Below are 16,361 nucleotides of genomic sequence, written 5' to 3'. Positions count from 1 at the left end.
TATTGTGAGTGTATATCTACCTCTGTCTTAGAGAGAGTGTGTGTGTGTGTGTGTGTGATTGTGAGTGTATATATACCTCAGTCTTAGAGAGAGTGTGTGTGTGTGTGTGATTGTGAGTGTATATCTACCTCAGTCTTAGAGAGAGTGTGTGTGTGTGTGTGTGTGTGATTGTGAGTGTATATCTACCTCAGTCTTTGAGATAGTGTGTGTGTGTGTGATTGTGAGTGTATATCTACCTCTGTCTTAGAGAGAGTGTGTGTGTGTGTGTGATTGTGAGTGTATATCTACCTCTGTCTTAGAGAGTGTGTGTGTGTGTGTGTGTGTGTGTGTGTGTGTGTGTGTGTGTGTGTGTGTGTGTGTGTGTGTGTGTGTGTGTGTGTGTGTGTGTGTGTGTGTGTGTGTGTGTGTGTGTGTGTGTGTGTGTGATTGTGAGTGTATATCTCAGCCTGAAGGTGCAATGCATCCTCTATGGAGCTGAGAATGCTAATGCATTTCACTGTGTCAACATCTCATACACTGTTTATAGTAGCCTCTGGGTGTTGAGAGCTCCTTGGTGGGTTTGTGTGTTACTCACATAGAACTCTGCCTGTAGGGCTTGGTCGTCCATAGCGCGTGTGTGGAGCTGGGCAGGGCTGAGTGTATTTGTTCCCTCTCTCAGGTACTCCTTGGCAGTCTGGTCTCTGGGGGAGAGCTGGGCACCGTAGCCATAGGGCTCCGTACAGCCAGGAGAACACATGTCCAGGGTCAGGGACACGTTAGAGCCCCTCCTAACACACACACACACACACACACACCCATAGGATGGCACGCATACACTGTAATCTCCAAGGCATTTTTAACTCAAATACTTCTAGTAAATTGAACTCATTATTTCTTCAAATGTTTATATGGTACTGACTCAAAACTAAATGAGAAGTCAGATCAACACATTTTAAAAAAAAAGTTAGGATAACAAATTAACTTCTTTCCCAGCATGCTCTATTGCAGGGTAGATTTTTTAATGATTTTTTTTATATCTGTGTTTTTGCATGTACATTGAGTGATTTATTGATCATTTTTATGCTACACAAAGATATATAACATGTATTTTTCTAAATGAATCCAATCACTTAGTTAGATTTTTTGCACCCATTACTGAAATAGTTGTTCCAGTTTAAATAGGTTAGCTAGTCTGTTTATTCAATTTCCAACCCTGTCTGTTATAATGAATGCAGGTTCAGGTTAATATAATTCTAACTGTTGGCTATTCTAATTTTTGCTGGAATCCAATAAGAATTACATGTCACTTTGCTGGTCAGCATAATGTGACTTGCAGGTATGGTTGGGAAATTCTTGTAAATTTCCCTGGCTTTCCAAAAATCCTGGTTGGAAGGTTCCTGGAAATCCTTCAAGCAGGATTTTTAGGAAATCTGGCAATTTTGGGAAAATTACTGGAATTTTACTAGGCCTCAAAATAAGTCCTTATGAGATATGTAATGTCATTAAGTTTAATGATAAGATTCGCCTAGCAACTCACTTGGTGAAGACCACAGGACCGAAAATGAATGAGTTCACTAATACTGCTTTCACATATGATTTACGGTATTATTCTGTAACAAAATGTGGGCAATGTTTTTATGTCGCCTTTACAAACAGGCCCATTTCTACCCTATGCTTGCCTGCATATGCCTTTTAAACCTCCTGTGTACATGCCTGCATATGCCTTTTAAACCTCCCGTGTACATGCCTGCATGTGCCTTTTAAACCTCCCGTGTACATGCCTGCATGTGCCTTTTAAACCTCCCGTGTACATGCCTGCATGTGCCTTTTAAACCTCCCGTGTACATGCCTGCATGCCGATGACGAGTGGTAGTAGTGGTGTGCAGATGTGGGTGGGTGTCTATTTTAATAAATCCATTGAATATACACCATTAAAAATAAATCCATTATTCATTCGTTCAGTCAGGCCCTAAGAAACATTATCATACTAAGAAAATGTATTTTTAAAAGTATAGGATAGCATATTTTGTGTTTAATTATGTAACATCCACACTGTAAAACCGAACGAGTTCTGGCTACTCAAACATTTTGAGTAAACTGATTAAGAAACTTAAATAGCTGAAGTGAGCTGTACTACTTTCATATGAGTAATACAAATGCTATTTTTTTGAGTAAGGTATACTTAAATGTAATGACTTGTCATTTAGTTTTGAGTTAGTACCACATAAACATTTTAAGTAATAACGACTTTTCATTGACTTTGAGTACCACTTACAAGAAGTATTTGAGTAAAAAAATACCTTGGGGTTTACAGTGCAAATTAATGACATCAATAATTAATTATTTTGTTCATTAAACAGACAAGACATACCTACCCCGATCACAGTCGACACATATATGTTATAGTAAGAATATAATCGAATATAACAGAATAAAATACAAATAATATTTTGCCCATACAACTGGTGACAGTCACCAGTGGAACCGCTGTCATCAAAAAAGTCCTTGCTTTTTTGATCCACATTTCATCTCTTTCCTGCCCTCACTCCACTTTGTTGGGGAGCAAGTGTAGGGTCTTACATTGAGAGTGTCTTCATCATGATACCAATAGAAAATAATAGCAATCCTATTCTCAAAAGCATGTGAGTCTCGTGTTCGTATTTTACAACCTCTGTGGGCTTTTGGAGTTCCCTTTACGCGATCCAGCAAAATAATAGGCCTACACTTCATTTTGGCTACATTATTGCATGTTAAATGTTTCGGATCAGTGATAGACGAGCAAATGAATAGATGAGCTATACATCCTACACTTATTTGCCCAGCCAGAAAACAATTAACCAATAGCCTACACAGACAGAGATTCAGTGAAACAATTGAGACAAGTCAGTGAAGTCACAGGCTTTTGGTTGGGAGTAGGTCTAGGATACTAAGCGACTGCGAGTGAAGAGAAAAATATTAAACTACATAATATGCTGGCAAAATGTTCTAATAAATTAGCCAATTAGACAAGACGATCATGAGCAGCACTCACCTCAACTTAGCTAACATTTCCCCAGCCTAACCAATATCAAAAGCAGAGTCAGTGAAAACAAAAATCTCACATTGATTGATTTTAATCAAGAGTAGACCCCACCCCACGCTTGTCTCAAAGCAGCGCGATAGCACTGTCCCACTCAAAATGGTGTGGAAATTATCATCTAGTTGACCACAAGCGGGTAGGCTTTTGCTTCAAATTTATTACAACGATTGGATGACTTTGGGAGTTTCAGTAGGAAACAATTTGATACAAGCCTTCAATTGCATTAGCCTACTTTAGTCCATTATTTTCGTCATTCAGTGATATTTATTCCCACAGTAAGTCTTTCTGGATCCATCCAGTTGTGGTTATGAAAACAATGCATGTGGTGGGCTTTGTGAAGAGATGGGCGAAGTCACACGCCTCTCAAAGTGTAGAACTGCCAAGAGGAAAAAAAGATGCATACCCATACAGGGCTCTTCTATTTGTCCCCGTAGGGGAATCCTTTTCCGTGCTGGGTAGAACCCTTTGCAGAAGGGTTATGTAGGGTTCTTCAAAGAACCCCCTGTATATGGTTCTAGCAACAACCTATGAAAGGTTCTACCAGAAACCATTTTATCATCTAAAAGTTATTCCTAGAACCCTCTATGAACGGTTACACCAACCTTATTAGCCTTTCAAATTAAATTATTTATGACAATACATTACATACACTGAGTGTACAAAACATTATTTCCATGACATGGACTGACCAGGTGAATCCAGGTGAAAGCTATGATCCCTTATTAAAGTCACCTGTTAAATCCACTGTGTAGACAGGTTAAATAATGACTTTTAAGCCTTGAGACAGTTGAGACATGGATTGTGTATGTGTGCCATTCAGAGCGTGAACGGGCAAGACAATATTTAAGTGCCTTTGAACAGGGTATGGTAGTAGGTGCCAGGCGCACCGGTTTGTGTCAAGAAATGCAACGCTGCAGGGTTTTTCATGCATAACAGTTTCCTGTGTATCAAGAATGGTCCACCACCCAATGGACATTCAGCCAACTTGACACAACTGTGGGAAGCATTGGAGTCAACATGGGCCAGTATTCATGTGGAACACTTTCAACACCTTGTAGAGTCCATGCCCAACATATGTAGGTTGTTCTGAGGGCGAAAGGGGGGGCAACCCAATATTAGGAAGGTTTTCTTAATGTTTTGTACACTCAGTGTATATCATAAGGCCTTTCTTTGAGGGCCTAGTTATACACTAACTCAGTAGTGTTTGGAATCTCCTGGTTTACAGGCCACATCAAGCCTGCAAATCACATTATGCTGGCTTGCAAAGTGATATTTAATTCCTATTTGAATCCAGCCAGAGTTAGGATATCCAACAAGTGGAATTGTTAATCACCCGCAACCTGCATTCAGAATGACTGTAGGATCTTTATTCGAGTTTGCTACAGCATGAAAATGATCCTGCAACAACAGGAAATGTGAATTATTATGTGGGTTATAATTAATGGACATTTTTTGTAGGGGTTGATACATTTTTCTTCAGGGCAAATCAAGTCTGACATTTTAAAGTGGAAATTATAAACTTTAGATGCCTTTTTAAACACTACATGTTTGCATTTCTTGCTGTTCAGGAAAATCCTCAGCAACAAAAGAGTGATCTGGGTTTGGTGCTCCCCTCGAGTTCGTGCAGTGGGGGAGATCTTTGTGGGCTATACTCAGCCTTGTCTCAGGGTAGTACAGTAGGTTAGTGGTTGAAGATATCCCTCTAACGGTGTGGGGGCTGTGCTTTGGCATAGTGGGTGGGGTTATATCCTGCTTGGTTTGCCCTGTCCGGGGGTATCGTTGGACGGGGCCACAGTGTCTCCCGAACCATCCTGTCAGCCTCCAGTATTTATGCTGCAATAGTTTATGTGTCGGGGGGCTAGGATCAGTCTGTTATGTCTGGAGTATTTCTCCTGTCTTATCCGGTGTCCTATGTGAATTTAAGTCTAATTCTCTCTCTCTACCGCTCCCTCCCCTCCAGGAGGACCTGAGCCCTGGGACCATGCCTCAGGACTACCTGGCCTGATGACTCCTTGCTGTCCCCAGTCCACCTGGTCGTGCTGCTGCTCCACTTTCAACTGTTCTGCCTGCGGCTATGGAACCCTGATCTGTTCACCGGACGTGTTACCTTGTCCCGGACCTGCTGTTTTTGACTCTCTCTCTCTACCGCACCTGCTGTCTCTAACTCTGAATGCTCAGCTATGAAAAGCCAACTGACATTTACTCCTGAGGTGCTGACCTGTTGCACCATCTACAACCACTTTGATTATTATTATTATTTGACCCTGCTGGTCATCTATGAACATTTGAACATCTTGGCCATGTACTGTTATAATCTCAACCCGGCACAGCGAGAAGAGGACTAGCCATCCCTCAGAGCCTGGTTCCTCTCTAGGTTTCTTCCTAGGTTCCTTCTTCCTATGTTCCTGAGTTTTTCCTAGCCACCGTCCTTCTACACCTGCATTGCTTGCTGTTTGGGATTTTAGGCTGGGTTTCTGTATAGCACTTTGTGACATCGGCTGATGTAAAAAGGGCTTTATAAATACATTTGATTGATCATATTAAAATCCTACATCTGTACAATTCACTCAAAAAGGCAAGGTACACTGGGAAATTATATTGGAGGGGTGGCTTAGTGGGTGAGTTACTCAAAATGTTCAAGCTGACACAACTCAAATCTGGACCCTCTACAGTAATGACAGCACATTAGGGTTTACAGTGTACAAGAAAAATGTATTGCAATTGTGCACACACACACAGACCCCCCCTGTATACCACCTCTCCACCTCCATCCTCCCACTGACCTCTCTTGCAGGCCCACAGGTGTAACAGAGAGGGTGGTGATGTCCCCCTCCGTCCTAGTGTCCAGACCCAGGTCAAAGACAGGTGTCTGGGGTTCAGCTTCTAGGTCCATCAGGTCCTCCTGGGCGTCTGTCCACTCTGACAGGGTGAAGGAAGGCTGGCGACTCACTGACTGACGTCTGTCCCCATGGTTAGTCACCACCGTCGTGGACCACCACGTTTCACCGTACCCCAACTTACACACAATGCGGTAGATCTGGAGACACAACATCAAAATGCACATTTCAGAAATTATAAGAGCTGTCTCGAGGTCACAGTAGACCTTGTCTTATGAGCAAAATATGTTGAAAATGTACTGCAAACACTTGAAGAGAGAAGAGAGCAGCTGTGCCTGGACTTTGAAATGTATCTCTAGAAGTCCCCTTTCCGAGACGGGTTACATGCCTGTGGAGGATAAGTGAAAGGCAGAACCACCTGCAGCACCTGCCTCCTCTCTGTCCCACACCCACATGCCAGGACTGAGAGATACAAGAGATCCCCTTACTTCTGACATCGTATTACTGAGACTGAGTCTTCCCATCTAGATTGTGTGTAATTGTTTGCTTTCTTAATGCTAGCCATACAGTACCTATGTATTTACGACTGCCATGTGGATATTATAACACTTGAAAAGCCATTGGAAATACGTATTTGTGGTTTCAAGACATCTGTTAGCTTAAAAAGATTTTGGAAAGAATTAGTCAAATTCTTCTCATTAGGAGGTCAGATCATGTGAAAGCCGTGCAGCGTTCATCAGGGTGTGAGAGATGCCTACCATGAAGATAATGACAGCCATGCCGATGCCTTCAGTGGCGTGGAGGAGCCAGTAGTTCTTGGTCTTCTCCATCTCCACCAACACGCACACAGACTGTTCAACACACACACACACACACACACACACACACAGAGAGAAAGAGAGAAAGTGGGACACATTTTAATTGAACCTTTATTTAACCAGTTTCAAAAATCTAAACAGCAGTATCAACACATCAGTGTCAGACAAACAGGCACATGTCATCAGCCAGACGAAAATGACATCAACACATTAAGCAGCGTGTCACAAGCCAGACTGTAACGGTCGTCGTATGTAGTAGACCAAGGCGCAGCGGGTTGAGTGCTCATATTTACTTTTATTGAACACTTACAAAACAAGAAAACAAACTAACGACAAACAGTCTTGCATGCTACACTCAGCAATGCAAAAACAACTTCCCTCAAAAGACAGGTGAAAAAAGGGCTACCTAAGTATGACTCCCAATCAGCAACAACGATGTACAGCTGTTCCTGATTGAGAGCCATACCAGGCCAACTAAGAAATACACAACATAGAAAAACCATAGAAATACAAAACATAGAACAATACCCAAAAACCCCGGAACACATAAAACAAACACCCCTCTTACATAAATACATATCCTAACAAACCCCAAACCACATAAAACAAACACCCCCTGCCACGTCCTAACCAAACTACAATAACAAATAACCCCTTTACTGGTCAGGACGTGACACAGACAAACATCACAGAGCAATATGTCAAGCAACAGAGCTTGCAATAAATCGCAGCAATGTAAAGTACAGCTTGAGTCTCTTTCAAACTTTGCTCTGCCACCACCTACAGTCCTGTGTTGTGTTACAATTTCAGTGTACAGGCGTGTCCAGATACTCACGTCCACTCCAAACACAGGGTTGAATGATAGGAGGACGCCCAGGTAGAAGTCTAAGAGCTGCAAGGCTTTGTAGAAGGCTGGGAACAACTCGTTACCATCCACCATAAAGAAGACCCAATAACCCTGAGAGGAGGAGAGGAGAGAATGAGAGGAGGGGAGGAGAAGAGGAGGGGAGGAGGACAGGAGAGGAGAGGATGGAGGAGGAGAGGGGAGGAGGAGGACAGGAGAGGAGAGGATGGAGGAGGAGAGGGGAGGAGGAGGACAGGCGAGGAGAGGAGGGGAGGAGGAGAGGGGAGGAGAAGAGGAGGACAGGAGAGGAGAAGGACAGGAGATGAGGAGAGGAGAAGGGGAGAGAAAAGGAGGAGTCATTTTGTGGTAATTTCCCACCTGTCCCTTTTTCCAGCATGAATAAATCATAAAACGGACGGTATCCTACAAAAAGGCCAGAATATTTTCTTGTTCATTCAGTTTTCAAAAATGACAGGACATTTTCTATCAGAAGGAAATCTTCAGTAGAAATAAATGCAGATAAAACCAGTAAATATAGGCAAAAAATACTTTTTGTTTTTGTATCTGACAAGAACAGGTAGTTTCACAGCTAATCCTTTTCCACCTGTGGTCACATCTACTTGCATTCATGAAAACTCTTAGTTTCTACAACATCCTTGGCCTTAGTGCTGACCCACCGTGATTTGGGAAATGGTGCAGAGCACGGCACACCAGTGCATCCCCATGACAACTATGTAAAACGTGTCCCTCCACAGTTTCTCTGGGTCCTTTGGGGGGCTGTTCCCCCGTCCTGGGTTTGCATCAGGGCTTGGGGAGCCATCCCCTGGTTGAGAGAAGTTGTTGTCTGTCGTTGGGAGGTCGTCCAGCCACATGGGGTCTTCATCTGGCTTTAGGAAGATGGAGTCCTCCGTCTGGGAACGGGTCGAGCTGCTCAGACGTCTGTTCATGATCCCCCTGAGGCAATACAGTCATATGATGGGTGCCATGATCAAACCTCCAAACAGACAATGAGCCTGTTGCAGCTCAATAGTGTGGTGTGTGTGTGTTGTGTCTATCCTGCTGGCCTATTCAGGTGCGTAGCTGCACTGCTTGGAGTGGCCATCCTCTCCAGATCCTCTTGTCACATTAAGATTGGCTATATTGTGTGTGTGTGTGGTGTGGTGTGTGTGTGTGTGTGTGTGTGTGTGTGTGTGTGTGTGTGTGTGTGTGTGTGTGTGTGTGTGTGTGTGTGTGTGTGTGTGTGTGTGTGTGTGTGTGTGTGTGTGTGTGTGTGGTGTGTGTGTGGTGTGTGTGTGCGTGATGTGTGTCGAGGGAGGGATGAGTTAGGGAGTTTGTTTACAGCTCTGAATGTCTCCATGGCAACATAGTGTTTCTCATCCCTCTCATCCGTCCCTGGCATAATCATCCACTGACAACACGCACACACATTATTCAGAGTCCTCTTCTGTCCCACTCCTGACACATTAGTAAGGGTGCTGCTTCCATTTGCCTGATTGCTGATGCGTTTGACTGTGTGTGTGTGTCTCTCTCTGTGTGTGTGTGTGTGTGTGTGTGTGTGTGTGTGTGTGTGTGTGTGTGTGTGTGTGTGTGTGTGTGTGTGTGTGTTTGTCTGTCTCTCTGTGTGTGTTTGTGTGTGTGTGTGTGTGTGCTGTCTGTCTCTGTGTGTGTGTGTGTGTGTGTTTGTGTGTGTGTCTGTCTCTGTGTGTGTTAGTGTCTGTGTGTGTGTCTATGTGTGTGTTGCATGTGTGTGTGTGTGTGTCTTTTAGTCTGTGTGCGTGTGTGTGTGTGTGTGTGTCTTTGTGTGTGCGTTTGTGTGCGTGTGTGTCTGTATGTGTGCTTGTGTGTGTGTCTGTGTGTGTGTATGTCTGTGTGTGTGTGTGTCTGTGTGTGTGCATGTCTGTGTGTGTGTGTGCATGTGTGTGTGTATCTGTGTGTGTGTGTGTCTGTTTGTCTGTGTGTGTGTGTCTTTGTGTGTGTGTTTGTGTGCGTGTGTGTCTGTATGTGTGCTTGTGTGTGTGTCTGTGTGTGTTTCTGTTTGTCTGTCTGTGTGTGTGTGTCTGTGTGTGTGCATGTCTGTGTGTATGTGTAAATTTGTGTGTGTGTGTGTGTGTCTGTTTGTCTGTGTAAGTGTGTGTGTCTTTGTGTGTGTGTTTGTGTGCGTGTGTGTGTGTCTGTATGTGTGCGTGTGTGTCTGTGTGTGTGGTGTGTGTGTGTGTGTGTGTGTGTGTGTGTGTGTGTGTGTGTGTGTGTGTGTGTGTGTATGAGTGTGTGTCTGTGGTGTGTGTGGTGGGTGTGTGTTTGTGCATGTGTGCGGTGTGTGTGCATGTGTGTGTGTGGTGTGTGTGTGTGTGTGGTGTGTGTGTGTGTGTGTCTGGGGCCCATATGTGTGTGTGTGTGTGTGTGTGTGTGTGTGTGTGTGTGTGTGTGTGTGTGTGTGTGTGTGTGTGTGTGTGTGTGTGTGTGTGTGTGTGTGTGTGTGTGTGTGTGTGTGTGTGCATGTGTGTGTGTGTGTGTGATGTGTGTGTTTTGTGTGTGTGTGTGTGGTGTGTGGTGTGTGTGCATGTGTGTGCATGGCAGGTGTGTGTCTGGGCTCTGTTGTAGAGAGAGGGATGAGTCAGAGAGTGTGTTTACAGCTCCAACTGTCTCCATGGCAACATAGTGTTTCTCATCCCTCTCATCCGTCCCTGGCATAATCATCCACTGACAACACGCACACACATTATTCAGTCCTCTTCTGTCCCACTCCTGACACATTGGTAAGGGTGCTGCTTCCATTTGCCTGATTGCTGATGCGTTTGACTGTGTGTGTGTGTCTCTGTGTGTGTGTGTGTGTGTGTTTGTCTGTCTCTGTGTGTGTGTGTGTGTTTTGTGTGTGAGTGTCTGTGTGTCTGCCTATGTGTGTGTGTGTGTTTGTGTGTACGTGTGTGTGTGTGTGCGTGTATGTGTGAATGTGTGTGTGTGTGTGTGTCTGTTTGTCTCTGTGCTTGTGTGTGTGTCTGTGTGTGGTTGTGTGTGTGTGTGTGTGTGTGTGTGTGTGTGTGTGTGTGTGTGTGTGTGTGTGTGTGTGTGTGTGTGTGTGTGTGTGTGTGTGTGTGTGTGTGTGTCTGTTTGTCTCTGTGCTTGTGTGTGTGTGTGTCTGTGTGTGTGTGTGTGTGTGTGTGTCTGTGTGTGGTCTGTCTGTCTGTTTGTCTGTCTGTGTGTGTTTGTCTGTGTGTGTGCGTGTGTGTGTGTGTGTGTCTGTGCGTGTGCTTCTCTGTGTGTTTGTCTGTTTGTCTGTCTGTGTGGGTGTGTGTGTGTGTTCGTGTTCGTGTTCGTGTGTGTGTGTGTGTGTGTGTGTGTGTGTGTGTGTGTGTGTGTGTGTGTGTGTGTGTGTGTGTGTGTGTGTGTGTGTGTGTGTGTGTGTGTGTGTGTGTGTGCGCATGTCTATGGCACATGTCCATCTCTCTCAGAGCTTCATATCATGCTCTAAATGACAATAGTCACATCAGACACCGTAACCATGCCAGTCTGAGCCATGCACAGTCCTCTGACTGGAGGTCTATGGTACAATACAATTCCATATTACATATAACTCTCTCAGAGTGTGGCACAGCCTTTTTTCCTATTCAAAACAAGATTCCTCATTGTACATTCACAAAATGTACAGGCAACTAGTACATTACAGTTAACCAGGCTTGTTAATGTCACAATCCAGGTTGACTTCCAGTTGTATCCTATATCACTTCTGATGCTTGCAGACACTAATTCACCCGTTCTGTTATTATAATATAATATATTGTATATTTTTTTTCTTTTTCCTTTGCACTCCAGTATCTCTACTTGCACATTCATCTTCTGCACGTCGATCACTCCAGTCTTAATGCTAAATTGTAACTACTTCGCCACTACGGCCTATATATTGTCTTACCTCCCTAATCTTACCTCATTTACACTCACTGTATATAGATTTATTCTACTGTATTATTGACTGTATGTTTGTTTATTCCATGTGTGTTGTTGTTTGTGTCGCACTGCTTTGCTTTATCTTGTAAATGAGAACTTGTTCTCAACTGGCCTACCTGGTTAAATAAAGGTGAAATAATACAAATAAAAAATAATAATAATACATTCTCTTTACAGCTGGACATCCTTTACTTTTCGGTCGTCACTAGTTACCACAGCCACAAAGGCATAAGCACCGCCTATTTCTACAATTTATCTTCTTAAAATCAGATTTTAAACCTAACCTTAACCGTAACCTTAACCACATTGCTAACCTCATACCTAACTTTAAATTAAGCACATTTTTGTTTTCATACATTTTTAAGATAATAGACAATTTTGTCTTTGTGGCTGTGGTAATTAGTGGAATCTTTCCTTTTCAGCTGCTTAATTGAATAATCACACTGCTCATCTAGCCAATGAGGAAGTCTGAGAAGGTCAGGTGACTTACCTATGGAAGGTCTACAGGAAGGAAGTCAGATCACATGATCAGGTCAAATCCTGTAACCTGTGGCAACCACCAGTTGTCGGCCATGTTGTGTGATAGAATCAGTCCTGGAAAAGAGAAGAAGAATAACAGAATTATAAAATCAGTCCTGAAGAAAAGGAGTTTTTAAACTCAGATAAACTGTGAATGAATCCAATCCAATAACCATTCAAATAAATCACAAGCAGTGAAATAAAGTGGTCCTTCTGAAGAGATTAGTAATCCAGTGTAGTCCAGTGATATACCAGAGTATTCTCACCTGTCCCCAACTGGGATGTGATGAGAGGAGGCTGGAGATGGAAGGTAAACCAGTAAACTATCAATAAATCTCCCTCTCAGCGAACCCTCTCTCTCTCTCTCTCTCACACACTCTCTCTCTCTCTCTCTCTCACTCTCTCTCTCTCTCTCATTCTCACTCTCTCTCTCTCTCTCTCTCTCTCTCTCTCACTCACTCACTCACTCACTCACTCACTCACTCACTCACTCACTCACTCACTCACTCACTCACTCACTCTCTCTTTCTCTCTCTCTCTGGAAATCCACACCAACCAGACACGAACCCAGTCAGTCAGTCATTCAATCAGACAAAAACATTTAAATGACATCAGACCCAGTCAAACAGTCAGACCGACCCAGTCAGACAGACCCAGTCAAACAAGTCAGCCCGACCCAGTCAAACAGTCAGCCCGACCCAGTCAAACAGTCAGCCCGACCCAGTCAAACAGTCAGACAGACCCAGTCAAACAGTCAGCCCGACCCAGTCAAACAGTCAGCCCGACCCAGTCAAACAGTCAGACAGACCCAGTCAAACAGTCAGCCCGACCCAGTCAAACAGTCAGACAGACCCAGTCAAACAGTCAGCCCGACCCAGTCAAACAGTCAGACCGACCCAGTCAAACAGTCAGACAGACCCAGTCAAACAGTCAGACCGACCCAGTCAAACAGTCAGACAGACCCAGTCAAACAGTCAGACAGACCCAGTCAAACAGTCAGACCGACCCAGTCAAACAGTCAGACCGACCCAGTCAAACAGTCAGACCGACCCAGTCAAACAGTCAGACAGACCCAGTCAAACAGTCAGACCGACCCAGTCAAACAGTCAGACAGACCCAGTCAAACAGTCAGACCGACCCAGTCAAACAGTCAGACAGACCCAGTCAAACAGTCAGACAGACCCAGTCAAACAGTCAGACCGACCCAGTCAAACAGTCAGACAGACCCAGTCAAACAGTCAGCCCGACCCAGTCAAACAGTCAGACCGACCCAGTCAAACAGTCAGACAGACCCAGTCAAACAGTCAGACCGACCCAGTCAAACAGTCAGACCGACCCAGTCAAACAGTCAGACAGACCCAGTCAAACAGTCAGACCGACCCAGTCAAACAGTCAGACAGACCCAGTCAAACAGTCAGACCGACCCAGTCAAACAGTCAGACAGACCCAGTCAAACAGTCAGACAGACCCAGTCAAACAGTCAGCCCGACCCAGTCAAACAGTCAGACAGACCCAGTCAAACAGTCAGACAGACCCAGTCAAACAGTCAGACCGACCCAGTCAAACAGTCAGCCCGACCCAGTCAAACAGTCAGCCCGACCCAGTCAAACAGTCAGACAGACCCAGTCAAACAGTCAGACCAACCCAGTCAAACAGTCAGACAGACCCAGTCAAACAGTCAGCCCGACGCAGTCAAACAGTCAGACAGACCCAGTCAAACAGTCAGACAGACCCAGTCAAACAGTCAGACCGACCCAGTCAAACAGTCAGACCGACCCAGTCAAACAGTCAGACAGACCCAGTCAAACAGTCAGACCGACCCAGTCAAACAGTCAGACAGACCCAGTCAAACAGTCAGACAGACCCAGTCAAACAGTCAGCCCGACCCAGTCAAACAGTCAGACAGACCCAGTCAAACAGTCAGACAGACCCAGTCAAACAGTCAGACCGACCCAGTCAAACAGTCAGACCGACCCAGTCAAACAGTCAGACAGACCCAGTCAAACAGTCAGACCGACCCAGTCAAACAGTCAGACAGACCCAGTCAAACAGTCAGACAGACCCAGTCAAACAGTCAGACAGACCCAGTCAAACAGTCAGCCCGACCCAGTCAAACAGTCAGACAGACCCAGTCAAACAGTCAGCCCGACCCAGTCAAACAGTCAGACAGACCCAGTCAAACAGTCAGACCGACCCAGTCAAACAGTCAGACAGACCCAGTCAAACAGTCAGACAGACCCAGTCAAACAGTCAGACCGACCCAGTCAAACAGTCAGACCGACCCAGTCAAACAGTCAGACAGACCCAGTCAAACAGTCAGCCCGACCCAGTCAAACAGTCAGCCCGACCCAGTCAAACAGTCAGACAGACCCAGTCAAACAGTCAGACCGACCCAGTCAAACAGTCAGACAGACCCAGTCAAACAGTCAGCCCGACCCAGTCAAACAGTCAGACAGACCCAGTCAAACAGTCAGACAGACCCAGTCAAACAGTCAGACCGACCCAGTCAAACAGTCAGACAGACCCAGTCAAACAGTCAGACCGACCCAGTCAAACAGTCAGACAGACCCAGTCAAACAGTCAGACAGACCCAGTCAAACAGTCAGACCGACCCAGTCAAACAGTCAGACAGACCAAGTCAAACAGACAGACAGACCCAGTCAAACAGTCAGACCGACCCAGTCAAACAGTCAGACCGACCCAGTCAAACAGTCAGCCCGACCCAGTCAAACAGTCAGACCGACCCAGTCAAACAGTCAGCCCGACCCAGTCAAACAGTCAGCCCGACCCAGTCAAACAGTCAGACAGACCCAGTCAAACAGTCAGCCCGACCCAGTCAAACAGTCAGACAGACCCAGTCAAACAGTCAGCCCGACCCAGTCAAACAGTCAGACAGACCCAGTCAAACAGTCAGACAGACCCAGTCAAACAGTCAGCCCGACCCAGTCAAACAGTCAGACCGACCCAGTCAAACAGTCAGACAGACCCAGTCAAACAGTCAGCCCGACCCAGTCAAACAGTCAGCCCGACCCAGTCAAACAGTCAGACAGACCCAGTCAAACAGTCAGCCCGACCCAGTCAAACAGTCAGACCGACCCAGTCAAACAGTCAGACAGACCCAGTCAAACAGTCAGCCCGACCCAGTCAAACAGTCAGACAGACCCAGTCAAACAGTCAGAACGACCCAGTCAAACAGTCAGACAGACCCAGTCAAACAGTCAGACAGACCCAGTCAAACAGTCAGCCCGACCCAGTCAAACAGTCAGACCGACCCAGTCAAACAGTCAGACAGACCCAGTCAAACAGTCAGACAGACCCAGTCAAACAGTCAGCCCGACCCAGTCAAACAGTCAGCCCGACCCAGTCAAACAGTCAGACAGACCCAGTCAAACAGTCAGACAGACCCAGTCAAAGAGTCAGACCGACCCAGTCAAACAGTCAGACAGACCCAGTCAAACAGTCAGACACACCCAGTCAAACAGTCAGACAGAACCAGTCAAACAGTCAGCCCGACCCAGTCAAACAGTCAGCCCGACCCAGTCAAACAGTCAGACCGACCCAGTCAAACAGTCAGACCGACCCAGTCAAAAAGTCAGACAGACCCAGTCAAACAGTCAGCCCGACCCAGTCAAACAGTCAGACCGACCCAGTCAAACAGTCAGACAGACCCAGTCAAACAGTCAGACAGACCCAGTCAAACAGTCAGCCCGACCCAGTCAAACAGTCAGCCCGACCCAGTCAAACAGTCAGACAGACCCAGTCAAACAGTCAGACCGACCCAGTCAAACAGTCAGACAGACCCAGTCAAACAGTCAGACCGACCCAGTCAAACAGTCAGACAGACCCAGTCAAACAGTCAGACAGACCCAGTCAAACAGTCAGACAGACCCAGTCAAACAGTCAGCCCGACCCAGTCAAACAGTCAGACAGACCCAGTCAAACAGTCAGACAGACCCAGTCAAACAGTCAGACCGACCCAGTCAAACAGTCAGACCGACCCAGTCAAACAGTCAGACAGACCCAGTCAAACAGTCAGACAGACCCAGTCAAACAGTCAGCCCGACCCAGTCAAACAGTCAGACCGACCCAGTCAAACAGTCAGACAGACCCAGTCAAACAGTCAGACAGACCCAGTCAAACAGTCAGCCCGACCCAGTCAAACAGTCAGCCCGACCCAGTCAAACAGTCAGACAGACCCAGTCAAACAGTCAGACAGACCCAGTCAAAGAGTCAGACCGACCCAGTCAAACAGTCAGACAGACCCAGTCAAACAGTCAGACACACCCAGTCAAACAGTCAGATCGAACCAGTCAAACAGTCAGCCCGACCCAGTCAAACAGTCA

General features: G+C 45.7%; 1 protein-coding gene across 2 annotated transcripts in view; it reads right to left on the bottom strand.

Moving 5' to 3' along the window:
• LOC106584593 (tyrosine-protein phosphatase non-receptor type 5) overlaps window positions 1-16,361 on the bottom strand; it is a 69,520-nt gene that overhangs the window by 11,751 nt on the left and 41,408 nt on the right. For both annotated transcript variants that reach the window (XM_014170059.2, XM_014170061.2), the window contains exons 2-7: window positions 11,990-12,093; window positions 8,235-8,511; window positions 7,549-7,671; window positions 6,654-6,746; window positions 5,842-6,095; window positions 575-767 (exon numbers count right to left, since the gene is read on the bottom strand). In XM_014170059.2, the coding sequence (XP_014025534.1) occupies window positions 575-767; window positions 5,842-6,095; window positions 6,654-6,746; window positions 7,549-7,671; window positions 8,235-8,504 (933 nt within the window). In that variant the 5' untranslated portion in view covers window positions 8,505-8,511; window positions 11,990-12,093. The remainder of the gene's footprint in view (window positions 1-574; window positions 768-5,841; window positions 6,096-6,653; window positions 6,747-7,548; window positions 7,672-8,234; window positions 8,512-11,989; window positions 12,094-16,361) is intronic.

Source organism: Salmo salar, chromosome ssa23 (genome assembly GCF_905237065.1).
Source record: "Salmo salar chromosome ssa23, Ssal_v3.1, whole genome shotgun sequence".
Classification (NCBI taxonomy): domain Eukaryota; kingdom Metazoa; phylum Chordata; class Actinopteri; order Salmoniformes; family Salmonidae; genus Salmo; species Salmo salar.
The sequence above is the reverse complement of the archived record's forward strand: the minus strand, read 5'-3'. Positions and strand labels throughout refer to the sequence as shown.